Source organism: Ochotona curzoniae, unplaced genomic scaffold (assembly GCF_017591425.1).
Source record: "Ochotona curzoniae isolate NIBS_2020 unplaced genomic scaffold, NIBS_Ocur_1.0 contig_1014, whole genome shotgun sequence".
Taxonomy (NCBI): Eukaryota; Metazoa; Chordata; class Mammalia; order Lagomorpha; family Ochotonidae; genus Ochotona; species Ochotona curzoniae.
In genome coordinates this window covers 22,541,659-22,561,565 of record NW_024464920.1, presented here as the reverse complement: position 1 = coordinate 22,561,565, position 19,907 = coordinate 22,541,659, and the positions used below count along the sequence as shown (strand labels likewise).

Genomic DNA, 19,907 nt, shown 5'->3' with positions numbered 1-19,907 from the left:
CTTAGAACTGTTCATGAAGGACTACCATTGTTATACTAGAGGGGAAATCAGTGTGTGTGGGAGGAGGGGACATGGGGAAGGGGAATCCCAGAGCCCATGGAACTGTATAATAAAATAATAATCACAATAACAAAAAGAAAGAAAGAAAGAAAAGGAAGTGGGACAGCCAGGACACAAACTGGTGCCCATATGGGTTGCCACACTCGGAGATGGGGGATTAGCCGATTGAGCCAATGCTCTGGCCCTGATTCATTTTTTTCTATGCCTTCCTCATATTCCCACTCGAGCTCCCAGAGCCCGTGGGATTAGAATCTTGTGACTTCTTAATCAAGTTGCAGATACACAGATGGTAAACCCTAAATGTGTCAATAGTGTAATGACAAAAAGAGCTTATTTGTTTATTAATAATTCTATGCTTTAAACAGGAGACAATGAGCTGACCAAGGTTCTGAAAGTTTAAACAGTGAAAAACTACTGATACTCTGCAACTATGGGATATTTAATAAATCCAGCCAACTCGAGCACTGTATAGGAAGTAATTCCTTAAAGCTGAAAATATCAACACTATTGAAAATGTGTGTCTGTGCAACTCTTGCCACTCAAGACATGGCCTGTGACCAGCAGTGCTGCTAGCTGCAAGCTCATTGTAACTATAGCATATTAAAGCCTACTGTAGACCTACTGAATCCCAGTCTACAATGAGTAATATTCCCAGGATGGGGCCAACATTATCATGTAGTGGATAAAAACCACCAACTGCAGCTCTGGCCTCCAGCTTGGTTGTGGGTTTGAGTCCTGGTTACTTTAATTCCTATTCAGCTCCTTCCTGATGTGCCAGAGAAAGCAGCAAATAATGACCAAGGACTTGGGCTCCTGCACCCAATAAGAGATATACAAGAAACTCCTGGCTTCAAATCAACTCAGCTCTGGCGGCTGAAGCCGTTTGGAGTGTGAACCAGTGAATGTAAAATCTTCTCTCTATCTGTCCCATTGCCCCCTTTCTATTTCTGCAAGTCTGACTTTAATATAAATAAATGAATGTTTTAAAAAATAAGATTACCAGGTGATTCATTCACATTACAGTTTGGGAAGCATTTTATTACATACTTGGGATGTCATATATTCTAAGAAAATTACAGAGCTTGAGTTCTGGAGTCACATGCTATACAGACAAATTTAGCTTCATCTCCTTTAAATGAGTCATTTAGGCATTCTACATTGGTTTACACATATTTGTTTTAGAAATATGAGTTCAGGGCCTGGTGAAGTAACCTAGCAGCTAGAATAATCAGCTTGCATGCACTGGGATCACATATGGGCACCAGTTCATGCCCAGCAGCCTGGCTTTTCATCCAGCTCCCTGCTTGTGGCCTGGGAAAGCAGTCGAGGATGGCCCAAAGCCTTGGAACCCTGTATCCATATGGAAGACTGCAAGAAATTCCTGGATCTTGTCGTTGGATCATTTCAGCTCCAGCCATTATGACCACTTGGGGAGTGAATCAATGGATGAAAGATTTCCCCCTCTGTCTCTTCTCCTCTTTGTATATCTGACTTTCTAATAAAAATAAATAAATCCTTTATCATTAAATAGGCTATTCCACAAATAGCTTGAAATCAACATCAAAAAGTAAAGTGGGATTCCATGACATGATCGTGTCTCACCGTAGTGCTACTTCCTGGAGCATAGTCTTTGATGTCTGGGACTGCTTCTGTCTGACTCTATGTCCCAATGCACATGTGTTAGTTTTAAATGAAAACAAGTGCATTTTCATAAGTTCCTAACAGATCTTCACAAACATTTCACCTGGTCCAAAGCCTACAGATCTGTCTGTGTCTTTGGTATTGATCTGTTTTTAAAGATCCCTGTGATTATTTAAGTCTCTGAACTTCTGTATTTCATTTCCCAACTTCTACTCATTTGACATTTAATAACTGTCATCAAGAAGTAACATTTATCTGTTATGAATCTGCTTTACTTCTTCTAACAATATTATAATCTATCTTGCAGTGTCTTGAATAGACTAGCCCCTGTGCTGATGATGTGCCTCGGTTAAAATCCTATAAATAGTAGAAAATGGAAGAGTAGATTAACATTCCTGGAAAATGTGTTGACAGTATAGAGCCATATATATCAATCATAAGTCAACAGAGAGTGAGGTCTTTGTGTGAAATGCAGAGACGTGTGCACGATTTGTTTTATTTGAAGAAATTCATTATGTTTGGAGAAAGTAGAGAGTAGAGTGACTATCTAATCCCTGACTTCATGCTGTGGTCATAAATGTGGACATGATCAAACTGAGATCTGACCAATAAGGGAGAATTGATTTGGATAGATATTTTGTCAGCAGTCTAACCCATAGGTAGTCAGTGTGTTCTGTTTGCTACCAAGAAATGTTCAAACAATGATGAGATGTTATCGATTTCTGGAAGAGATTTTAAGTCAACCATACTTATGTTTACCTGTATTTGTAACATAGATAATGAGAAAATGTTTGAAATCCATTCACCAAGAGTCAACACATTGGATAGTTGTGAGACTTGAAGTTTCTTCAGTTTATTTTTATTCAGTCAATACCACAATTCTGTTTTCTTTTTAGAATAGTAGGTTTTGTAGGTATTGCAGTAGGTATTGTATATGAACTTAATATTTTTCACAGACATTGCAAACATAAATAAAATTACAGGCTTTACATGATTTAAAAAGAACTTACAATCATGTGTTTAACTTCAAAATATGTGAGTAGTTTGGCTTTCCAGTGGACAGCTACATTTTAATATAGAGTATATGAAAAGAATCTTATTTATTAGTAGTAGATTTGGTCAGTTGAAGACTTGTAGAGGGATATTGAAAATTAGAAGTCAATATTGGTATAGTAAAAACTGAAGAAATATTATTATTATGTTCATTTGCCTATATTATTGTGAAAGGAAACTTGAAAAATTAAGTAAATCATTTTGGGCAAAATTTTGAAAAGCATATTTGATGCACATGAAAGTTCAACCAACAATTTGACCTCTTTTTCTGCAAGTAAACACTTTCGTATTTCTTTTGCGCTGCATTTTTTAATTTTCTTTGCTGAGAATAATCTCTTTCCCTTCTCTCTCTCAAATATGTAAGAATTAAAATATGTCAGTGGGAAGTGAAAGTTTGGCCTTCTAGTTAAGACACTAGTTGGGATGTCTACCACCCATATCAGAATGTCTGAGTTTGGGACCTGACTCCACTAACAATTCCAGCTCCTGTTAATGAAGACCCTTGGTGACAGCAGTGATTACTAAGGAATTAAATCCCTGACACCCATGAGGGACACCTGGATTGAGTTTCTGGCTTCTGGCTTCATACTGGACCAGCCATGGATCATACAACATCTGAGTGAATTAGTTAGTGGGACTTAATACTTTTCTTTCTGTGTGCTTCTCAAATAGACAAATATAACATTTTGATTTTTTTAAATTTATTTGAAAGACAGAAGGAGAAACAGAGAATTGAGAGATATCTTTCATCCATTAGTTCACCGTTAAAATGCCTGCAATAGCCAAGTTTGGGCCAGGCTGAAGTCAGGAGCCAGAAACTCCGCGTTTTACACTTGAATGGCAGGAACTAGAGTGACAGTGCCTAGGCTATCTTCTTCACGGCGCTGAATAGCAGACAGAATATCTCAGACTCGAACTGGCACTTCACTGTGGAGTGACAATACCTGGATGTCAGCTTAACTCACTGTGGCAGTGCCCACTGCAACAAACCAAACTTTAAAAGCTGAGTAACATTTGTGTTCTTTAACAAATGGCTTAATTATGTGTTGTTTATCTTGTATTTTGACTTCAACTTTTTTTTGTAGATAACCCTTAAAAGCACTGTAATTTTATACTTATGAATCTTTAATGAAATGTCAGCAACTTAAATTCCTGAGAATTATGAAAAGATCATTCTTCATAAATTATTCCTGTTGAAATTTTCATACATGATCTTACATCTGTTTTTGAGGTATCTGGCTTGTAAACAGAATGAAATTCCATATCCACCTTGATTATCTCCCAACTTCCTTAAAAAAGAGAATAAAAGAGGAAAGAATTTATTGTTAATGCAGTTTAAATTACTGAATTAGATTTCCATGGTTCCTAAATATCAACATTTGATTTGATGTATTTGAACTCTAATAATATAAATGATTTTAAATTCTGTACCATATTATGAATTAATATTGAGAAGTCATAAAACTTTATTAGTAAGTTAACTTCCAAGTGAAATAACAGTAAATACTTTTGTATTGTAAGATGTTTGTATGATGTAACACTGTTTTTCTATCAACTTCCTTACATAATTTGATTTTAATATTAAAAGTTAAAGTGTGTTCAGATTACAACAATAGGCCTTAGGGGATATTTGCTCAGACAAGTCTATGAAATCAGTTCATATGCCGATTATTTACCCTGAATAAGCTACATTGTCTCTTTTTTTGCCTCAGAGGTTTTTTTTTGGTGGGGAGGATTATGATAACTTTATAGATAATAATAATCATACATAACTTATAACGTTGTAAATATGTGAAGATATACATAGGTTTCTTTGAAGAGTGATTCCTGGAAGCACATATTTCAATGATTATTATGTACAAATAAAAATAAACAGAATTAACAAATTGATTCATGATTTTGAATCATAAACACACCTAAACGGGTAATAAATTAGCTAAATTCTACTGAATTTTAAGACATTAGGGAAAATTTAAATCAATATATTTTCATGAAACAATGTGGAATATCCTTCTGATGGTAGGTAATATAGTGTCCACATAAATGGAAAAATCACAGAGTTGCTTTGGTGAATGCTTGTGTTTTATTTTAACTTAGATATTTTGGATTGGCAGTGTGCATTTGAGTAAAAAATCATTTCAATAAGTTGAAGCATGCATTCTCAGAAAAATCTTTTCACTCTACATGATTGATGTGGTAAAAAGTAAAAACAAACAAGTGTGATTGTTATTCCATAGCATCCTTTCGGTTTTCAGCAAAGACGTATTTATAACTATAATTACAAATTATCAATGGTGTATTATTTAAGATGAAACTAATCATGTTTTTCTTTCTTTAATAACGTCCAGATTCCTCCAAAGGACCTCAACCATCTTCAGGTGTTAATGGTAACATGCAGCCGTCTAGCACCGCTGGGCAGCCCCCTGCCTCTGCCATCCCTTCTCCTAGTACCAGCAAACCCTGGCGCAGCAAGTCCATGAATGTCAAACACAGCGCCACCTCTACCATGCTGACAGTGAAGCAGTCAAGTCCAGCGACCTCTCCCACTCCATCTTCAGACAGACTGAAGCCACCTGTCTCAGAAGGAGCCAAAAGTGCTCCCTCAGGCCAGAAATCCATGCTTGAAAAATTCAAGCTGGTTAATGCCCGGACTGCTTTACGCCCTCTGCAGTCCCCCAGTTCAGGACTCAGTGACTGTGGAAAGGATGATGATGTCTTTTCTGAATCAGGGGAAATGGAAGGTTTCAACAGTGCTCTGAATAGCGGTGGCTCAGCAAACAGTAGTCCCAAAGTGTCTCCTAAATTGGCCCCTCCAAAAGCTGGAAGCAAAAACCTCAGCAATAAAAAGTCTTTGCTACAGCCAAAGGACAAAGAGGAAAAGAACAGAGACAAAAGTAAAATTTGCCCTGAGAAACCAGTCAAGGAAGAAAAGGATCTGGTGATGGAGACAACGCCAAAAAAGACCTCCAAAATCGCAAGCTTGATCCCAAAGGGCAGCAAAGCGGCAGCAGCCAAGAAGGAAAGCTTAATCCCATCTTCCAGTGGGATCCCCAAACCTGGCTCAAAGGTGCCCACAGCAAAGCAAACCATCTCATCTGGCAATGCAGCAAGCAAAGAGACAGACAAATTCAGGACTACCAAGGGAAGCCCTTCCCAGACCTCACCCAAGGCCACAGCCTCTGAGAAGGCAAGCACATCCAACTGTCCCGCTCCTCTGGAAGGAAGGGAAGCTGGCCACACACCTCCCTCCAGTTCTTGCACTGTACCCGTGGCGCAGAGCAGCGGGCAGAGTGCAGGAAACGGTGCTGTTCACCTCCCACAGCAGCAGCAACACAGTCACCCCAACACTGCTACTGTGGCTCCATTCATTTACAGGTAAGGTCATCTCTGTTCATCTGTACTGATAGATCCATATCCTCAGGGTCTGCAGACAACAAAGCTGCTGAGAGGTGCTGTGTGGAGTCATTATAGAGCAAGGCTTCATTCTGAAGATAGAGCCCTAGAATTTCACATCTATCTTAGTCTGGAAAATCCTCCACTATAATCTAGTTCTATATTCTCCTCACCCCCTTTCTTGCTCTGTCCCTCTCTCTTTCTCTCTCTCTCTCTCTCTCTCTCTCTCTCTCTCTCACTCTCTGTCTCAGAAATCAAAGCCCTCTAAATTTAAGCCACTTTTCAGAAGCACACTAAATAGCAAGTTCATAACTTTCTTCTGTGCTTATTACTATTATTTAAATTGCAATGCTACTTCTCTTGTTAATCATATTCTTTTAAAACATTTCCATTTAAACATCTTTACCCCAAATTTACTACAAAGCATTCATGGAAAAATATACATTTTTTAAAAATTTATTTATTTTTCTTGGAAAGTCAGATATGCAGAGAGGAGGAGAGGAAGAGACACAGAGAGGAAGATCTTGTGTCCACTGCTTCATTCCCCAAGTAGCTGTAATGGCCAGAACTGAGCTGATCAGAAAGCTTCTTCTGGGTCTCCTATGCGAGTACAGGGTCCCAAGGCTTTGGGCTGTCCTTGACTGCTCTCCCAGACCACAAGCATGGAACTGGAAGGGAAACAGGGCCACCTGGATATGAACCAGCACCCATATGGGATCACGGGTATGCAAGACGAGTTCTTTGGTCAGTAGGCTACCACGCTGGGCCCCGTACACCATCTTTTAATTCAGTTTTCCATAGATGTTTCAATTCTGTATCCCCCATTTTCTTGATGTCTTCCTCAGTTAACTCTGAGGTTGGCACAGGGATTTGCTTCTTTGCAGGGGAGCCTTCAGTAATATTCATTGTGCCTCTGTCTCTTTTGCTCTTGGTCGTTGTGCTTCTGGTTAACAGAATCTTCTCCTTGGGGCAAGTTTCTAAGCTCTGTCACCCACAGGTCTACAGTTTGATTTTACTTATTGCAATTGGTACATGGCTCTTTGTTTGCAGTCACTTGTGCCACTCTCTCCAGCGAGTTCTAGGTCTGGATTCTGATGTTAGATTTCCACCATGGTCTCTGTAGCCCCAGCTCCCAGTTCACCACTCTCCACTTCCTGTGACACTGTGCTAAGGCTGCACCGTTTTCTGTACAACCTTTCCCCCACTTCCGGTTGGTGTGGGTCTGAGGATTGCTCTGTATAGCTAGGTTGTTGGTGGTGCTGATCTTGCCAGAACCTGTTGGCTGTTAGGTCTGAGAGCTACACGGACATATTTTGACTTGTACAATGCCATAGTCGGTATTATTTTCCTGTGGGACCAATGCAATGCACTGAACTCAGTGAATTCTTGCCAGCTCAGCACATGCGCAGCTCACTGTTGTCCCCTGCAGTCTTAAATTATTTGCCACACCATAAGAAATGTCGTCTGATGTGCCACTACTAGGGTTCTTGATGTGCTGGCCGTCAGATCTGAGGGCTACCAGGACCTGTCTTGGGTGGAACCTGTAGGATGCCACATTGTTGCAGTTCACTGAATCAAAAATCAGTTCACTCCCAGCTCAGTGCATGCATAGTACTGTCCATCGCCTTTGCCTCCTCAAGCAAAATGGCGTCTAAACTGGCTCTAGGAGTCGTATGGGGCTGTAAATCCACCCTGTTACCGTTCCGCCTATCTGGAACCTGCTGCTCTGTCTCTGCTCCTGGTCAAATCAAACAGACCAGTAGGATGAGTAGTTCTTTGGGTTCACCTCCTAAGCTCCCAGGTCACATTCCTTCCCACCTTGTTGCTGGTGGAGTTCTGGCTGCGGGTGAAGTTCAGATCACCACTGGCTGAATGCCACTTGGGTATCAGTTACTGCAATGCCACACCATTGTTTTTGCAGCTTTCCTGTGTCTCTTAGTCTCCAGGTACCCCTTTGCTGTTGTTCTGCCCTCTCCTGTTTCCTGGAATGTGTCCTCTTTGTTTCCCACTGGCTAATATTTCTCTGTTTAAATGTGTCCTTACCCTATTCTGCCATTTTGATTCTCTGTATCTTAACTTTTTAGAAACAATTTTAAAATACAGTGGAGTAAGACAGTACACACAACTGCCATATACATTTTATTTGGTGCACCTAGAGGCCTTAATGCAGTGACCAATTTTTCTGACAATATACATTTTAGCATTTTATGATGACTGTTGCAAAAAGTTGTCATTTTTCTTTATATATTCTCAGTCTGAAGCAATTCTCAGGGTTTTTTTTAACTTTAATAATATTGATTCATGATTCTTAATGTAAATTTGTCTGCTATTGCCTCATGATTAGATCCACATATATAAGGGCATAGAGTGTATATTTATACACACAATTTCACAAATAATAATAAAATGGAAATATCACAGAAATGTTGCACATGATGTCACAAGAAACAGTCATCTGGATTTCTTGTTTAGGTGTTGTAAAGATAATGGCTGCCAGGATTTTCTATTCTAAAATGCCTTGGGTTTAGTTGTATTTAATAGAAATTCTCATGGGACTATATTTGAAGCTTCATATAAAGGTTTTATTTCTTAATCTACTTTCACTGCTAAGCTTTAGTATCCATTACAGGGCTTTTTTTTAAATTTTGGTTTGTTTGATAATTTAATGAATGACAAATGATTTCCTCATTCCATAATTCTTTCCACATTTATTCCTTAATATTCTACTTTAAAAAAAGATTTATCTTTTCTTCATTGGCTATCTAAATATCTAATCAAATGATGTGAACCAATTGGTTGTTATTATATTTTATGTGTTATAACCTGTTGCAATCACAATTTATTTTGATACTTACATTTTCCCAGATTTGTCCACTGGGAATGCCTTTATACTTTTTGGTTTGTCCTTTCATTTTTTACCATCTCTCCTTTAGAATTTTCTTTATGGGCAGATGAATTCTAACCTCACATAGTGATTTTCTTAACTTGGATTCAACTTTTACTTAAGGAGCCTTGATTGTTTTATTGTAAGTGATATTTAGTGACCAAGAGTTTACTAGTCTTTAATTTTCTAAGAGGGAAAGACTAAGAAGCATAAGTATGCGTATTTACATATTCACATCATTTTTCAATTGTGTACATGTGTTGAAATACACACCAGTCCCTCAAATTCTATGTCAATACCATAGAGTTCTTTTTCTTTCCATTGATGCATTTTTGAAATATCTGGTTCCTATTATCTCCAGTAGGTTTTCTTATTCATTCACTTTCTGTGAATCTAACAATTCTCCATCCATCCTTGGATTATTCTTTACTCTGACAGTTTCTGGCCTGGCAATGGCTATCACCACTTCTCATTTCTAGAAGAAGGAATTAAAAAATGCAGCATATTATTGACTTTCTAACCATTCATGTATTTTCTGTTTTATCATGCTTCCTAAGCAGGAATTGCATGACACCCAAGATTGAGAGTGGATTAACATGTATAAGATTGTTTTATAACACATTATTTTACTTCTAAGAGCATTAATCTATCTTGTTGAAACTTCTGTAGTACTGTAATTGAAATTTGAGTGATATATCACAGACACAACACTAGCATAATACCAGACACAAAATTAAAATACAAAATGAATATACTTTTTCTTTAACTTTTTATAAACACAAAAAGCTTTTGTGTTACTCATTATAGTAAACGTTAAACTATCACAATCCAGAAACCTTTTTATTCTAAGGCCATAGCTATTATATTTCTAAGTAAATTAAGCAGTGTTACTAAGATGTTATGACAAAAACCAAGGTATTTAGAACATATCACATAAATATTATTTTGTAAATGTATATTAAGATATCTTATGAGCTCATATATGCTAAATATTTTGAGGAAACATGACATTAATTTTTACTCTTTTTTCCTTTAATGATTAAGAAATGAAATAACACTTTATATTGGAACAATGAATGAAGTATCTGCAATACCTACTCTATAGGTCAGGTGCACCTTGTGATATAAGAACGCTATTGATTCTGAAATCCTTATAGATCATTTCATGAGTTGATCAGAATCTTCATTTTACTGCTGAGAAGTCTTTTGAAAACCAGAGGACATGCCTAGGGTCTCTGTAGACTTCACTGAACTTCTTTGAATATTTGTGTCAAAATTAAATTCTTGCCAGTCAGTACTGATTGCCTCTCTATAGACTGAAGTTAAAATCTAATTTCATATTACCATGTAATGAGGTCGACATCATAGAGAAACTGATGGCTCATAACAAATGTAGAGAAATCTGGTCCTATTTATACGTGACTATAGAGTGAGTATAACTTCAAACCACCTCTTTAATTATTTGAAGTTGAAACTACGCTCCTTTCATTAACAAATAATTTTAATTATCTCTACATCATTGGTAATGTGGATAACTCTCAGGGGAATGTCATGGGAAATGCATGAAAGAACTTGAAAATGGGGTAAAGTAGATTCTCTTGAGACTTAAACTAAGAAGACAGTAAGAAGTAAATAGGTCACAAACATACACTAGCATATTGCAAAATAAAAGAAGGGCTTCCGTGGTAAGACAGAGCTGTCAGAAGTGTGAATGCATTTTGCAAAAGATTGCCACAGGCAAAAAGATTTGGGACTTAACCAATGGAATTAAGTTTGCAGTCTCATGTATTAAGGAAGGCAGTCACCAATTCAGCTCTTGAAGAACATGTGTTCTTTTTCAAAGATTCATTTGTTTTTAGCAAAGAAAAATCTACTCTTAAGCCACATTCTAAATATTATTGTGCTCCATACAGGTTTTTCTCCCTAGACAAAAATACTCTGAATCTGTCTATCCGGCATGACCACAGGTTTCTGGCTCCCATGACAGCTGCTAGTCTTGGTCTAGTAAGAACTAATTAGTATTGGGCTTTAGACAGCCATATCAGCAAAGGACTTATGTGAGGGAACATCTAAGACATAAATATGTTAAAACTGAATTACACAGGCTGGTAGGCCAGTTTTGGCTCACAGCCAGTTCACCAAGACACCTTGACTCTGTGACACTTCTTGGCAGGCAGCCAGTCAGCCTTCCTTGAGCTCCCTAAACTCGATGTGCAATACAAATCCTTAGTAAATTTCAGGGACTTTCCTTATGCTCAGTCACAGTGGTCTTAGAAAGCTGTTAGGAAGGTACAGTGTTCCATAAGAAAGTCCAAGTGGAAGAACAGCATAAGGTAGAACTCAGGAATGAGTTGCAAATGACTGTTCATAGACAGGCATATGGGCTAAATGGCAGCACAAAAATCCTGTGTGTTCCCCATTTTAATATTGAACACTGTTCCATGTGCCTCAACAGAATGCTTTTACAGATAGTGTGAAGAACAACTGAGTTCATGATTAGTTTGAAAAACACTTATTTCATTTTTGCACATGGACAAAACAAAACTGTCTATGAACTTGCTAACATTATGTGAATGAATAATTCTTTAGTTATAGGATGAAGTTTTGGATCGAAACCCAATGTATGCACCATTATGTAATTTTTTTCTTGTATATAAACCAGTGATAGAATTCTAGTCTTATTATTTATATGCATTCTTATGTGTTTATCAAATATTTGTTGAGTACAACTTATAGACATGGGTTAGATATGTGAGTAAAATGAGAACTTCAAAAATGGAGAACACATCTGGTTGAGAGACACATGACTGTTTGATAATTAGATTTATTTTATATAGTAAGAGTTTGAAGGACTGAAAAATTGTGTCCAGGAAGCACAGAGTTCTTATAATTGGAAAATACACCTGATAGTTAAATTGGGGATGGTTACATAGGGAACATTCACTAATTTGGGGACTGGAAGGTACTCAACTGCGTGGTGAGGATCACAAGTGTGTAACCTTTAGTGTGGGAAGTAGCTATAGGAAGTGAGCAGAAGACGCTCATACAGTGGTAACCACATCGGAGAGAATAAAGTGGAGCCTTGTCTCAGAGGATGTCGTGAACCCTCATGTGCGTCAGAAGGGTTTCCTTCAGGGACTCCATGAATAAAGACTGGATTTGTTGAGAAAAGACTGACTTCACTTGTGCACGTACGGGCTTGGAGATAATTTTGTGAAGACCAACATGGAGTTGCAATTAAACATTCAATAAAAACATCTGGAATTCAGAGGAAAGTGCTGAGCTAGTGATAGAATTTTGAAATCCATGTGTGAACAAATAATAATATAGACAATGTATAAGACTGAAAGAGCATGTAAAGCTGACACAAGAAGTAGCTCAGTAGATTCCTTGGAAAAAAAACCCCACAGGTCTTGCCCTGTGTATCCTTTCTTCTCTTCTGCCCAGAATTACAGTGCTTAGTGATTGTTAAGGAAAACAAAAGGGAGAATAGAAAATAAACCGGAGAATTTTTGTCATAGAAGCCAAAGTAAGAATGCTTCTTAAGTTACAATATGTGCTGTGTTCTTCTATATGCTGCCAATATGTATCACATACGCTAAAGACAGATCAGTGTCTGTTTTAGTCTTTGCTGGCCCCTATAGCCTACTGGTTTAACAGTAAATCTTTCTAAAATTTGCTTTGATTCTTTGATTTAGTATTCAATAGGAATAAAAATTATTGGAGGTCAATGCAAAGCTTTCCATACAAATTCTTATATAGCTCCTTCCTTTTATCATCAGTACAAATGTACTTTCTAAGAGTATATGTGCTGTATAAATGGGGCATATTATTTCCCTTGATTTTTGAAAGTCTCAAAGAACTTCCACTTTCTGACTTTGCCAACTACATATTATCTATTTCTGATATAACTGATTATGCTTTATTTTTTCTAAATATCTAATGTTAGAATAAAAGCAAAATGTTAATTTAAGCCTTCTCACAATAAACTGTTTCATCATGTAAGTATTTTCTACGGATGTTTTAAATAATAAAGGTTTCAAAATCTCTTGGCAAGATCTAAACTGAGTACTAGAAATAAGGCAAATGAGATGTCCGCAAAGAACACTGCCTCACATGCAATGCTATATTTGTCTCTTTCTGTCTTGATATTTCATGTTGTGGTTTTTTTTAAAAAAAAAATATCTGGTAGCAGGAAGCATATCTACAGAGTGAGGTTTTGAAGGTGCACAAAAAAGTCTGTCTCAAATTACCTGCCTTTGCATGAAATGAATCAACAATGAATAAAATAAGAATGGAATATCAAAAGTATACGATCCCTCTGTTGAGTGCCTTTCATTTGCTGAAACTTAGTCTTTATAGTTTAATCACACAGAAATACAGTTCCATTGTACATGTACCTGTGAGTATAAAGCACACACTATGAAAGATGGTCTTTAGAATGACTTTGTTTTTTGTTGAATTTAGTTTACCTGCATTTTTTGGTAATTAAGCCATCACACTGACATTTATAATACAGGAAAAAGAATTCATTGTGTTTTTACTCCTACTTTTTATTACATGATGAATTATTTTGTAGAGTCTTTGTGGAAAAGAAGATTTTTAAATGCAGTTTCAGTAATCTTATTATTATAATTAGCATATACTTTGTTCAGATTTTCTGTTAGATGCAAAAGAAAAATGTGGTACCCTTTCAAGTCTTTTGCCTATAAAATGTTATCAGTTATTGGTAGTAACAGATTTCAATAATGGAAATCCTGTAAGTCTACTTAGTGTATCAGTCCTGCTTGGGTTGCACATTGAAAGTAATAAAATTTTTCCTATAACCAGACAGTCCTGGAACATGCCAGGTTTGAAGAAATGTGTATTTATCTTGATGCAAAACATTTAATAAGTTAACTTTTTGTGCTAGAGCGCATTCATTTTGATGAATCACTAGTAATTACCATTGCTGCTTGTTTTTGTTTCTTGGTTGATTTCAGAACACATTCAGAAAATGAAGGTACCTCTTTGCCCTCTGCTGACTCCTGCACCAGTCCTACAAAAATGGATTTATCATACAGTAAGACTGCTAAGCAGTGCCTAGAGGAGATATCGGGTAAGTGACCTGATTGATGGGTCGGGCAAAACTCAGAGTCCCTCTATTCTTTCTGTGAATCTTTTTTGTTAAAACTTGTTTGTGCTGTACTATTTTAATGCAGTAATGAACTGTGCCCATCTCATGCTTCAGAGATTTTTAGATATTTCGTTGTTCTGTTTAGGATGATCTCTTTATTGCTCTGAAAAGCACAGTGCTTTCAGATGCTGAGACTATAAATAATTTTGCCCTATGTCAAGTAGACTGAAGTTTGGAAAAAAAAAAACTGGAGATTCTTCTGTTCTTAATAAAGCAGTTCTGAAAATATACTAAATATCAAGTAACAATGGAAATTGCCCATGGCTAATTCAACCCTTCTTCATCTTAAATACTATACTTTTTAAAAGTTTGCTACATAGTAACTCCAAATATACATTCTGGGGGAAAATGTTTCATTAAGGAAATAATTATTTATATCTAGATAATGTAGCAGAAAATATCAGAACCTAGATATGGTTTATCAGATATTTGTGTCCATGAAGCAAGGCTCTCCGTTTGAGCACATTGATTTTCCTAAGATCTAGGTAAGTACAGGTATATATGAAACATCTTTGTTGTAATTGTGCTAAATACAGATTTAGATTCATTATAAACCAAATATCCTGTCAAGAAAACATACTGTTCCTAGAGTAGTTTAGATTTTATCTTGCATATTTTATCTAAGCATTCATGAAAGCAGATGAGTGTTTGTTATTCCAATAAATATCTAATTCAGACCTTGTTATTTGTGGTTAAGTCTGAAGGGAAAATAGTTAAGGAACAATGCTATTTGAAAAGTTCTGTAGTACTCCAAAGACAAAAATGCAAGTATTTCTTGCATTCCAAGTATTTCTTGGAATCTTGTCAAAGTAACCATATCACAAATTTTTGAGCTACAGAATGTCTCCACTTCAATAGACACGAAATACACTTAGATAGGAATTATAGTGCTACAGTATCCACTGAGTGATATTGGCAATGCCAGAATGATATTCCAAGTCTATCTTTTTTTTTTTCTGATTTTCCCCTACAGAAGAATGATTGCTTATTCCTTTTAAAGTGGGAGATATACACATAAAAGTGAGATCTTCCACCCATTGGATCATGGTGGTTGGGGATGAGTGTGGCCATAGCTGGGATAAAGGAACTTCATCCAGATCCTATTTGGGTGGCTGCAGAACAAGCATTTGGCCTATCTCCAGTTGTTTCCCCTGGCCAGTTAACAGGGAGCTGGATCAGAATTGGAATAGCCAGGACATAAGCTGGTGCCCAAATGGGATGCCAGACTCCTAAGTTGCAGCTTTACCTGCTGTAGAACAGGGCCTGCATCCCCACGTTACCTTTTGGAATTCACATGGGATGTACCACTTCATGTTAGAGGTCTTATGTGGAGATTGTCATGCAATTTTGCTCTTGTGTATGTCCCCTCCTTTTGGGGGCAGGGGAGGATCTAGCCACTGGTTCACTCCCAAATTAACCACAACAAGCAAAACTAAATCAATCTTAAATCAGGATCCAGAAGCTTCTTCCAGGTCTCCCATGTGGGTACAGGGTCACAAGGCTTTGGACCATCATCAACTTCTCCAGCATACGATAGATCTCTGTTTGTCTGTCTCTAATCAATAATATTTCAAATAGTAGTCTCGAGTTCATGAGATGTTTCCAACATTCATAATGCATTCCCTTCCCTTTCATAGAATCTTATCTATACATAGATCTCCTTATCTTCTAAATTCTGTTGCTACTGTAATTTGACTGCTAGCGAAACCACAAACCACAAGATGCTTTAATTTATTGCCAGACCCTGGCTTGCACTGGCTGGCAGAATATTCCTTCAATGCTAAAGGAGATGTGTGAATAGAAATGTTCTTGGAACAGAAAAAAAATGAAAAATGGATTATTTGCTGCCATTATTTAACTCTTTGGGAATTACTTGACTTCCATATCTGTGAGATGACAATGAAGATGCTTAATAAATTCACAGGATTGTTTTGAGATGTGGGTTATTCTTCCATCCATCTTTTAGTGATTATCACCTGAAATCTTATATATGCCAGGCATATGAAATGATGTAGAAGCAGACATGATTAAGGTATGAGCTCCCCTATGGGAGATTAAGGGAAATTTTATCATCAACAGTGAGTGAATAAAAAGATACATGTGCTAACGTGTCTGTGGAGGGTAATACAGAAGTCGAAAAAGATCTGATGTGGATGTTGTGGAATTCTAATGGGCAAGGAAAACAGGTAGTGGTAGTCCAGGAAGAAGGAGCTTCACAAAATAATTACCTTATTATTTATTGTTGTTTTTTTTAAGGAGGATAATCATTAAGTTTGTTGCTGATTGTGGTTCACTGGTTTTCTGTAGCTTCAAGTTATAAATCAGTTATTATTATTAAGCTTGACTTGCTCATGAATTTGGGGGTCTCTGTGGGAAATAATTCAATCTATTTCTTCAGGATTGAGTTAACTTGGCCTTCCTAATAGAGAATTCGGATGGAATTTGTCTTGGCAATGTTTGTGAAATTTTGGAGCCTAATTTGGGGGAGCCAGAAACTTTTAAAGGCCTAGAAAAGGGGTACGAGTGAGTTAATCTGCAAAAACAGACTGGTGGCGTAATAAGTCTACCTTGAAATCCTGGCATTATAATTGTTTTTGTATTTTTTGTTTTTGTTTTACCTGGCCAATTTTCTTTGTCCTATCTTGTGATAACAGCTTGATTTTCTTTGTGGATTATTCCAGTCATAAGATGAAGTACAATAGACCCTGCAGAGGCAGTGAGAGCTAGCTTTCTCTGACCCCACTAGCAGTTCTAGGAATGGATGTTGATCTAATCCAGTTCGATCAGAACAAATGAAACCCAGTCTCAGAACTTAGCCCAAGACCTTTATGAAAGACATGTTCTCTCTTCCCACTAGATGGGAAACCAATAAATAGAATGCTTAAAATTACTGATATCTGCCTTCACCCTCCCACAAAACAAACATAAGGAAAGAAAATAAATAATAAAAAAGAACCTAATGCAGAAAGAATGGACCCACTGTCACTGTTGGAAATACCTGAGCCTCTGAAAATCCATGGCCTCTCCTAGACTTTTTTTCAATTTCTGTTACATTATCTGTAAAACTTTTTAAATCAAACAATGTGAGAAATATCCTATCACATGACACACAATGTGCATGACCTGGTAAAGATTTGTGATACTATCAGAAGCAAACTTGGTCCATGCTGCAATACAGATTTGATAGATTCATTAAGTCACCTCGAAAGCTTAGCTGAAGCTTTAACAGTACAATTCACTTTAAGTTATATAAATAGTTCCTTTGTTATTAAATGATAGTGAAAATTTAAAATGCAATTAAATTATAGTGTGAAGGTAAGCATCAGAAATGAGTGACACAGAATAAAAGGCATACTGAGGTAAAGTTCAGACATTTGCAATTTAAGATCTTTTTATGCCTTCATGTTTATCTCTCCATCTTTAGGTACAATCACTCAAGTTTCTTTGTGTTTATCATGTTCTCTGAGAGGAAACCTGGTTAGATTTACTTTTTCTAATGATAATGGTTCCGATCATTATTATGGACAGGTGAAATATATTAATAAAACTCATGACAATGAGTGAGCAAGCTTATTGTTCTTAGCCTGATCTCTATGATTCATGTCACAATCTCAATATTAAAAGGCTGGCCAGATTGATGGTGCAGGTTTTGCTGATTTGAACTTTTTTTGTTTCTCACATTCATTAGCAAAAAGATTGTGTCCTCTGAGGCTACTGTCAAGTGCCAGGAGAGCCTGCCAAAAGAAGAATGCGCATGCATTTTCAATCTGTTGATATTCAAGAAGATTTGTAGAGTTTTATATACATAGCTGTACCCTGGCCTCATTGTACATAAGTACATTCACCAACACATATAACATTTGTTTAATGCAGTTTTTAACCTTTATCTACAATTTATATTCCACTGAAAAATGTTGAGCGATATCAGACTGACCCAAAATCAATAAAACTGACTTTTCACTTGTAAAAAAAAAGATAAATATTAAAATAATTTGATGGTTTCAGGGAATGCTAGAAGTGTTTAAACAGAAGGATAAGTTCATGCTTAAATGTGATTTCTTTTTCAACTTTCAGACTTTGTCTTACATAATGGTAAATATCTGGCATTAAAACTTTTATAAATGATCACTAAAATTCCCTTTTCCTTGAATGTTTATAAAGATTAAGAAGATCTAGCTTAGATAGTTGGACCGATTATACCTTTTACTTAAATAGCCACATGGTGATTGTGTTTGCTGAAGAACTATATGGTGCTTCTTTCCAGAACATTATGGTTTCTGTAGTTTAGATCTCAGCAAAATAAGAGTGATTGTCATTTTTGCTGTTGACAGAATATGTTTAGATCTTTTGAATTTAGACTCCTTCTCTACCTTGTAAACATGCATTTGTGTATGGGTACCAGTAAGTGTAAGTGCAGCTGTGTTTGAATGAATATTCAAGGTAAGCAGGTGGCTCTGTCTCTAGAAAAACGATGATGGTGTTCTCCTTGATAGGTCAGGGTAAACTGCTGGACTGATATAATTCTAGTGACAAACTAGATAGAAATGTCTTTAAGCAAAACAGACAATCCAATAAAACATCACCTTTTGAGATTTTCTTTCTCTGGATTATTTCTCAAGTATAATGATGTTTTCTCTCTCCAAGTTCCTCCTTACTGGCTCCTTCAAGTTATCACATTTGTCCTTAGGCTCACTCCCACAGGTATATTTATTACACAGTGTAATCCGGAAAGGAATATGATATGTCACTCAATTTGGTTTGATTTGGTAAATGTGAATGTGGAAATAGCATTAATTATTTCTGAGTAGAAGCATTTAAGAGTCAATGCTTGGGGGCCAGGGCAGTGGCACAGCAAGTGATGCTTGCTTCTTCAACAGTTGCCAGTTGGAGTCCTGGACACTGAAGTTTTGATGCAGCTCCTTGTTAATGTACCTGGGAATGCAGCAGAAAAAGGAACAAGTGCTTTGGCCCTTGCCACCGTGTGAGAGATCAGTTGGAGTTTAGGGCTTCTGGGCTTAACTTGACCCAGCCCTGTTGGCCCCAGAAACAAGGGGAGTGAACCAAAAGATATACTCTCTCTATCTCTATCTCTCTCCCATTCTAACTTTTACACAAGCAAATTTTTTTTTGAAGAATCAAATCTTGGATCCCTTCTGTCATAAAATCAATGTTTCACAGAATGAGGTTGTTCCTGCAGCATGGGTCTTAGGATCAAAAATAACAGGAACTAAGTTGAAGCCAGCACAGAGATATATTAATGTCAGAAAAAGAGCATCATTGTTTTTGAAAGCCACTGAAGTTTCTAAGTTGTTTGTAATGGCAAAATAACTTTCACTGAACTAAAATTTCTTAATGTTAATGCTACTGACGTTGCAAACTGTGTACTTCTCTGTTGTGAAGAGTTGTCCTGCCATTGTAGAATGTTTGCGGTATCATCAGCCTCCACCACTTAGATGCTGTCCCCATTACTTTACTGTTGTGACAACCCAAAGTGTCTCCAAATACTGTTGAGTGTCCTTTTGGGGGCATAGTCACACCCTAGTGGAAAGCAAATAGTGCCCACCAAATTCTCCAATTGAAGAGCTAGCAGTCTCTGTGACTCTCTTCATAGATTCGAAACCCTCTCAGACCTACTGCGGGAGCAGTTATGGGGCTGAAGCCTGCAAGCTGTGTGGGGTTAGTAAAACTTTCAACATTTCT

The 19,907-nt window shown here is 37.0% G+C and overlaps 1 protein-coding gene across 3 annotated transcripts in view; it reads left to right on the top strand.

Moving 5' to 3' along the window:
* NAV3 (neuron navigator 3) overlaps window positions 1-19,907 on the top strand; it is a 317,473-nt gene that overhangs the window by 145,573 nt on the left and 151,993 nt on the right. For all 3 annotated transcript variants that reach the window (XM_040981262.1, XM_040981256.1, XM_040981269.1), the window contains exons 8-9: window positions 5,103-6,129; window positions 14,014-14,129. In XM_040981262.1, the coding sequence (XP_040837196.1) occupies window positions 5,103-6,129; window positions 14,014-14,129 (1,143 nt within the window). The remainder of the gene's footprint in view (window positions 1-5,102; window positions 6,130-14,013; window positions 14,130-19,907) is intronic.